Raw genomic sequence first — 8,982 nt, 5'->3', positions numbered from 1 at the left:
TCCCCAAAAATGATACACATAATTTTAGTAGTTTAAAATTAGTGGTTGAAACGTTCGAACACTCTACTCAATTAATCAACCAATCAAATTCACTAAAGTCCCCAAAGTTGTTAAGCCAACGAATAAAAAACATTATCATAAAACTTTGAGGACTACTGTAATAAACAGACCATTGTCTCTCTCTGAATGAAAGGCCAGTATACGTTGTAATTGACCAATGGTAAAATGTATACTGGACTATCATTGGTCATTTGTATTGTATAACGTCATTTTTTATTCGGCACTATAATCTGCTTCCCTTTTTCTTGGCTTGGTGGCGGATTATCATCTATAGAGTTGTCAACTGATTCAATGATATCATTGCTGTCATTGGCACCGTCAACATCATTTTCTTTATCTTCTTCTGCTGATTTATTGTTGGGATCTTCAAATAAAATGTTGAATATATCTTTAGACGTAAAACTGCTCTATAATTAACTTTGTCTAACCTTCCGTTCGTCCGTCGGTCTCTAATGCTTTTGGAAAATGTTATTATCTCAGTTGTTATTTAAGATAGAATGCAAAGATGCTCCATACCAAACCAAGAATTAACTATGAAAATTTCTCATAAAGAATCTAAAAAATGTAGCGAGGCATTTTAGGATTTTATTAGCTTTAATCGATAATTTGATGGTTTTCTTTTTACTAAAGTAAATAAAAATGCAACTTATATAACATTCACATTATAAAGTAGGTTCGCATCAAGTAATTACCTTGCTCTAGAATTAGATCTGTTAAAAGTTTTGATCCTGCAGAGCCTAACCATTCCCTAAGCAAATTAAACTTTAATATTAATAGCAGCTCCACTACTCTATATACTGAGGATATATAATTTTTGCACCGTATTATAGACAGCTTTCCGCGGATATTAAATGAAGATATTAATATTAATTAAGTATTATTATTAATGAAGTATTAATCTTATGATTTTTTAATATTCGTGGAAAATTTTCTGTAATACGAAGATATGCATAATTTTTCAGTACGACTTAGAACCTGCTCTAATCCAGCGGATATTAATCGGTTTCAAAGGCATGCTGGAATAGATATTTCCTAGCCAAATTAAACTCTAAACCATTACTTTGAGCTTGTCTGTCAGTATGTCTGACGTTGAGAAACTTTATGTAGATCTGTATAGGGCTATAGCACTTACACATCCAGCAAATTTACAATTGATGTATTTTTGGCAAAATGTTTTTTTCCTTTTTCTCATGCCATAAATACATCCAACACTATGGACTAGCAAAGGGCAATCGTTGTAGAGAAAGTACTAGGTTCGAATCTCGGCTCAACACCGCGTCTTAAATAAAGACGTTAATGGTTAGATTAGGGGAAATAACTTGGCAAAAATATTTTAGACTAAGTCAAAGGTCGAGCAATCAAAGTGTTTGGTTGTCTGTACGACGTTTGGCCGCGTAATCATGCATTTCATTATAGCAGAGATACACCAGAAGTGATTCAGAATCACCATAAATTCTAGATTATGAAAATCTAACATATTGAATTTTCTTAACTCGATCTAAAGGTCTTTTCTGCGCAATTACATAGTTTCAAATTCTTAAAACTATTATAAGAATAATTTGAGGCACCCCCCCCCCCCCATCCCTTTCCTTCTTATTACCTGATAGTTGGGTTCTTTGCCAGAGCTTTTAATCTGTTGAGAAGATCCTCTGTTTGCACAATATCATCCTTGTTGTCTGTAGATCTAAAATATTTATCCATATAAGAATAGTTATTTATAGCATCGTATTATAGACTGCTTTCCGCGGATATTAAAATGAAAAATTATAATATTAATTCTGGATTAAAATATTCATATTTGTTGTCTTAAAAACTTAAGAGACTTAATCTTGATTGAATGGTACAAACTATTTTAAATCTACAGTAATTTTGTTTATCATAATTGGGATTTTATATGCGTTATCGGCCATCCCTTAAGATAACCTGGACGATAAATTAATAGAAATCTCCAATTATTTGAAACAAATTTACCTTCTTTGTACATTAAAGCTAGTGTTTGAAAAGGTTTAAAATGACGATTTCTTAAAGGTTGGCTTTTGAACTTTGGGAACTTTTATCGAATTTTGATTTGTAGGCTCATTAGTTGGTGTGTCCAAACGTTTCAGCAACTAATTTTAATATGCAGAAGGGGTTATTTGTGTATCATATTTTGGGTTGTACATTTATTTATCGGCTATTGTCTTATCCCTTTAGATCCCTGTAGAACTAATTAGTCTAATTCAAAACAGGTGACCTCTTTTGTTTCCTTGCCCAAGCATGTTGTGCAGGTAGAAAAGTGCTGTCAACATCAAGCATTCCCTCTATATCATCATTCTCTATGGTAGGATCTATATCATCATTCTCTAAGGTATGATCTATATCTTCACCAGCTAGAGAATGATCAAGGTCTTCAGAATTCAGTGGAAATCTTGCAAATATAAATATCATTAGTGTGAGAGAAGCAATATCAAGCAAAGTAATAGAGGGGGAAGGGGTTAAATAAGTCGATTGGGTCTTTAAAAATCAACCAATAGCGTCGGGAAATTTAACACAGCAAAGTCGCTACAAAAAGAGCATAAAGCAATTTGCTAGCAGAAGAAAAAGGTTCTATTTCATCTGTAATATCTTTAAATCAATTGTGATTAAGTTTTATCAACGGTAATCTTTAAAGAAATTTAGAAATTATCCAATTTATAAAACAAGGATGATATAAGGAGCGAAGCACATAAAATTACGGATGGACAAACGGACAAAATGAGTTATAGAGGAGATGTTCGGTGGTCATGTAAAAAGTAAGAGAGTCAACGCGTAATAATTTGTATTAATTTAATAATTAATATCACAATACATTTTTAAAAATAATTGTTTGTGTACTTTGTATCATGGCCGACATACTGACAGACCAAGTAAGTTGCAAGTCGAATGCTCGTTGAAAAGGGTTATCTGCAAAAAAAAATAGCAGGATTCTATTGTAAATTGCAACTGAGACAATAACAGACTGTCGGATGAAATATAGAGAATTTTCACTGCTAACAAAGTGATTTATAGAGAAGCTTTGCTACTAAAACAAGGATGACAACATCCATAAAAGCGAAGCACTGAAACAGTAGGACAAACGGACATTAACACTTGTATAGTATCTGAACTGAAAAATCGGAACATAAATGTATAAATGTCGAATCAAAATTGTAGGTAAATTTGTTGAAAAACTGCTTAAAAACAGGATAATGTTTATCATTTTATGGACATACTTACATTTTTGGACTTGATTATAGAGTTGCTTCGCTTATAATATTGTTCTTTGTTGTCCCAGGAATCAATATACCAAAAATCAGATCAAACGGATAATTAGAAAACTTGAAAATTTGTTGTTAAAAAAGTAAAAAAATCAACATGTATAAAATGGACGTACGGACATTCTGGTAATGATTATAGAGTTGCTACGCTTTCTAAATCGTACCCAACTACTACAGGAATCATCATGCAAAGTTTGAAATCGATAGGACAATTCTAACATGCCTAAATTAACGAATAAAAGCTATCTATCTCGGACGGACGGACGGACGGACCGACCCTAATTATAGAAAAGCTTCGCTTTTAAAAAGATTTTAACAAGTAAAAAAGTCCAATTTTACCAAGAGTTTTTTAAGTGTACCTACTATATAATTATTTTATATGTCAGTACTTTGTTGACTGTTTCACCTGTACTGTGTATCTTTAAGAAAGCTCTCCAGAAAGAAATCAGACTGTTCCAAAGTTTTTACTTCTTCTCTCACAAAATCATCCACTGAAGATAAAAATTTGCAATTATAAAAGTAAGGTAAATCCATATAGTACATGCATAGAAATTATGACCTCTTGGGGTCTTGGGGATGCTTCGGGTGCAAGTCATCTACACGCAACCTTGAACTGAACATACTCAGAGTTTGAATTGCAGTGTACCGCGCACAATCACCCAGGGCATTAGACAACCAACTCTTTGATTGCATGACCTTTGTTTAGAAATCCTATCTATGCATGGTAATGAGTTGCTCCTGTTTTGGTTCAAGGCATTTTTCCTCCCTACAATAACTATTTATGTCGCGCACCTAACATACCAGCAGTAGGAACCATTAACGTTTTTAGTTAGGACGAGGTGTAGGGCCGAGATTGGAACCTATCACCTCACCGACGACGTTGAGCCACAGTCGCGGTTTTATTCATATGCCTATGCAGTGATAATAATTACACTTATATATGATTCAAACTTTAACTATTGATTAACAGTACTGGTGCATTATTTGCCAAATGTACCACTTTTCTGCACTACCTCTCCGATTTTGTTAATACTCTATATTTTGGTCCGTTGGGTGATTCAAGGATGCTGGATGGCCAAAAAAAAGTTTCAGAGTCCCTGGATGTCTAGATATCTAGCTATCTATGAAGGTAGGTAACAAAAATTTCAAAAACACCCATTTTTTCACAATTTTAAAAATTAATTTTTTCATCAATCTTACATCCAACCTATACATTTTATACACCAAAATGATCGTTTATTCATGTAAAAAGCGCACATAATGCTATTTTGGCCAAAACTCCAATTTTACATGGTGTCCAACAAAAAGTGTATTTTGGATATCTAGCGTAATACCCAAATTACCTGTCCGAAAAAAATCATTTTTTTTTGCTTAAATCCTGTGTTTTATCTGTGGGCATATGTGGTATATAACGGTTCGGAGGACCCGGGACTTTAAGGTTGTCAAATTTCATTTTGGGACACCCTGTAAATGTGATTTTTTTGTCTGTAGAGCTAAAACTTGGTCCAAATTGGCTATTTTTATCAAATTACTCTAACATGTGTCTTAGTATGTTTGGCCATAGTGTTTTCTGACCAGATCCATATTTTCCTATTTTTTGGACACCCTGTATTTTCAAAAAAAGAGAAAAAAAAATTTAGTTTTTTTAAAAAAAATTTTTCTATTTTTAAGTTACTTAAAACTGTCATATAAATACAGATTTTGACTAATAACAATGATATTTGCCTATTTTACAAATTTTTACACTTTTGGGACACCCTGTGCATGTTTTTAAAAAATGATGGTTTTTGCCCATTTTTGGGAGGAAGGAGTCGTTTTAGGGCCATAGACTATTTCTTCATTTTTGTAGAACTTTTCAAGATACATCATTTGTTAATTATGCAAAAAGCGCGAAAACCGAACCGTTTTGCCGTTATTCACTGCCAAAGGCGGAATTTTTCACGTTTTTTGCCGTTCCCAGGGTTCTAATGGGCATTTGAGGTAGGAAGACGTTGATTTTTCAAGATAACTGTGAAATACTTTTATTTAGGCATTTTAATTTACTAAATTTCATGTGAAGTCAAATTTTTTGTGCAGCTAACCGTTTTTCGTCGAGATGGATTTCAATTGTTAAAACAAGAAAATGAAGTGAATATAATATAAATAATTGCTATAACATAAGTAATAAAAGAAACATAAACCATGTGCATTCGAAATTACTTTTGACAAAAATGGGTTGGATATACAAAAATTTTTACTTCACATGAAATTTAGTAAATTAAAATGCCTAAATAAAAGTATTTCACAGTTATCTTGAAAAATCAACGTCTTCCTACCTCAAATGCCCATTAGAACCTCGGGAACGGCAAAAAACGTGAAAAATTCCGCCTTTGGCAGTGAATAACGGCAAAACGGTTCGGTTTTCGCGCTTTTTGCATAATTAACAAATGATGTATCTTGAAAAGTTCTACAAAAATGAAGAAATAGTCTATGGCCCTAAAACGACTCCTTCCTCCCAAAAATGGGCAAAAACCATCATTTTTTAAAAACATGCACAGGGTGTCCCAAAAGTGTAAAAATTTGTAAAATAGGCAAATATCATTGTTATTAGTCAAAATCTGTATCTATATGACAGTTTTAAGTAACTTAAAAATAGAAAAAAAAATATAAAAAAAACAAAATTTTTTTTTCTCTTTTTTTGAAAATACAGGGTGTCCAAAAAATAGGAAAATATTGATCTGGTCAGAAAACACTATGGCCAAACATACTAAGACACATGTTAGAGTAATTTGAAAAAAATAGCCAATTTGGACCAAGTTTTAGCTCTACAGACACAAAAAATCACATTTACAGGGTGTCCCAAAATGAAATTTGACAACCTTAAAGTCCCGGGTCCTCCGAACCGTTATATACCACATATGCCCACAGATAAAACACAGGATTTAAGCAAAAAAAAATGATTTTTTTCGGACAGGTATTTTGGGTATTACGCTAGATATCCAAAATACACTTTTTGTTGGACACCATGTAAAATTGGAGTTTTGGCCAAAATAGCATTATGTGCACTTTTTACATGAATAAACGATCATTTTGGTGTATAAAATGTATAGGTTGGATGTAAGATTGATGAAAAAATTTATTTTTAAAATTGTGAAAAAATGGGTGTTTTTTAAATTTTTGTTACCTACCTTCATAGATAGCTAGATATCTAGACATCCAGGGACTCTGAAACTTTTTTTTGGCCATCCAGCATCCTTGAATCACCCAAAGGACCAAACTATAGAGTTTTAACAAAATCGGAGAGGTAGTGCAGAAAAGTGGTACATTTGGCAAATAATGCACCTACTAAATGAAAGTAGTTAAACTAATATTTTTTTTATTTCACCTGATCTTTTATGTCGAATATTTGTAAAATGATTTTGACGAAGCTGTTCGCTAGGTTGCTTTTCTTCTCTTCTGATAGAAACTGCCAACACTTTTAAACTTGTGGAAACTATTAATACTGATAAAACCCATCTCTGCCTAAAACAAAACAGAAACATTGAATTAAAATTATGGTTAAATAATTTTTAATATGTTTGATTCAATCTACATATATTAAATCAATGCAAATTTATGTGGGGTATAAAAGATCAAATGTTTTAGATTTTTGTCCAAAAAAAACAACGTTAAACTGAATAAAATATTTAATCCTTAGTTGCCCTGCCCATCCCTTACCCTCCTCCATCAGGGAAAGAGAGGAGGTGAGAGGAGGTAACAGAAACAACTTATCATCTTAGTTTCAAAAATTTTAAAAAGGCTAAGATTTGTTGTAAAAGATGTGATTTTTTATTGCCCCAGACGCTTCCCGGGAAATAAAAATGTTACAGAAGAGACATACATCCTTTCATCCCATAGATTCCTAGATTTTTAGACAAGCCACACATTATTACTTGTCATTTATGTAAGAAAAACATGTGACTAAAAAAATATGTTTTCTCAGGGAGGGAAGGGACATTGGACTGTAAATTTTACTGGTACCCAATGTTTAAAAAACCAATTATCCATTTGTTGGCTTAAAAACTTTAAAGTAGGGTTGGGCCGGATAACCGGCCGGATATCCGGTAATTTGCCGGATATTGAACGTTTGCCAGATATCCGGCCGAAACCGGATATCCGGCATTTGAAATAAGCCGGATATCCGGTATCCTGTATACGGCCAAAAAAGTATCCGGCCCAACCCTACTTTGAAGATTGTTTATTTGATTCAAACCCTTCAACCTATAATTTTAATCCAAATACAGGAGGCTTACTTTGTAAATCATCAATTTTATATCAATATCTCGTCCATTGTCTTATCCCTAAGGATCCCTGGGTTTGTCTAGAATTTTTGTCACCCATTTCAAAAATACTGAGCTGGATCTTTAAATCATTTAAGTGGTGAGCCAGATAAGGGAGAGCCGAATTTCAGCCAATCACAGCGCGGCATTTCATAAAATGCTGTACCCTCATTGGTGGAAAGTTGGCTCACCCCGATCTGGCTCACCACTAAATGATTTAAAGATCCAGCTCTGGTCTATTACTGGGAAACATCCCCTTATGTACATCTTTTGACCACTCATAAACTAAGCAAATATTTTATAAGAATGCATTGTTATTTCTATTGTTTTAAACTTACACCACAAATAACAATAAAATCTATTCTACATAATTCACTTTGTATGTCCGTGCGTTAGAAAGTGTGTCCGAAAAGCTAAAGGGAAAATAAGAATTTCTAGGTTATTGAATATAGACGTATATTTTTCGGGAGCATCCTGTATACAACTTACTTGGTCTGTAAGTCTACCGTTCATTTCAAAATAAAAGTGATTTCCTATTATTACTTTATTATCATTCTATTTCCTTTTCTCTCTCTTTCTCTTTATTTATGAGCATTTGCTCTTTAACTCACTTTGTTCGTTTGTCTATCAATAATTCTTTGTGCTTAGCTACTTTTTTTCATCTTTGTTATTGGTATTATATATTAAAACAAATGTACATGCATGAATTTGACTACTACAATTAAAGCAGAGACAATGGGCTATTTATTACACTTGTCCCCAAAGTTTTCGAATAATGTTTTTTTTATTCGTTGGCTTAACTACTTTGGGTACTTTTACTAAATTTTGATTGATTGGTTTATTAAGTTGACTGCTCAAAGCGATAATTTTCTGTTTGATCATTGGGTATGTACATCAATTTATCGGCCATTGTTTTGACTCTTATCCCTTTAGATCTGTGCTATAAAAAAAAGTAGGACATTTGTTCATGTTCGTTTGTAGAGTTTTCATGGATGTTATCATTCCTGTTTTTATATCACTATAGTCTTCTTATTTTACAAAATATTACTAATCACTTGATAATGATTTGTAGATGAAACAAAGATAAAACTTACATTTTAGTGTCAAGTGCTCGACTAAATATGAATCCCAAACTAGATTGTGTGTCAAGAATACAATCAAACAGAGACAGTTGTACCCATAGGTAACGCAGCAATAATTATTTTCCCTCAAAAACAAGTAACTACAATACAGTTATCATCCTTTTAATAAAGTAAAAGTATCTCTGTCTGTCTGTCTGTACCAAAGGATCTCACTAACCGCTAAACCGATATGGTTCTCCTCTACAGTGTAGCTTCTCATAGGTCCTA

At 32.9% G+C, this 8,982-nt stretch overlaps 1 protein-coding gene across 1 annotated transcript; it reads right to left on the bottom strand.

Annotated features, from left to right (window-relative positions):
• Positions 1-239: 239 nt before the first annotated feature.
• Positions 240-8,762, bottom strand: LOC145317574 (uncharacterized). Its single transcript, XM_080158716.1, has 7 exons — positions 8,728-8,762; positions 6,700-6,836; positions 3,742-3,826; positions 2,294-2,467; positions 1,661-1,744; positions 753-808; positions 240-424 (listed from the first exon to the last, which is right to left on the bottom strand). Coding segments are annotated over exons 1-7 (696 nt in total). The 5' UTR covers positions 8,730-8,762; the 3' UTR covers positions 240-266.
• Between the last annotated feature and the right edge of the window lie 220 nt (positions 8,763-8,982).

This window comes from Acartia tonsa, chromosome 4 (genome assembly GCF_053477335.1).
Source record: "Acartia tonsa isolate MP-2025a chromosome 4, ASM5347733v1, whole genome shotgun sequence".
NCBI lineage: Eukaryota > Metazoa > Arthropoda > Copepoda > Calanoida > Acartiidae > Acartia > Acartia tonsa.
This window is presented reverse-complemented; position numbering and strand designations above follow the sequence as displayed.

Excerpts from the sequence above, each read along its gene's own strand:
- LOC145317574 (XM_080158716.1), bottom strand. Across the intron at positions 3,827-6,699 it reads TATTCGACATAAAAGATCAG|TGGATGATTTTGTGAGAGAA; the intron begins GTGAAATAAAAA and ends TTTTATCTTCAG. Across the intron at positions 425-752 it reads AGATCTAATTCTAGAGCAAG|ATCCCAACAATAAATCAGCA; the intron begins GTAATTACTTGA and ends TTTTATTTGAAG.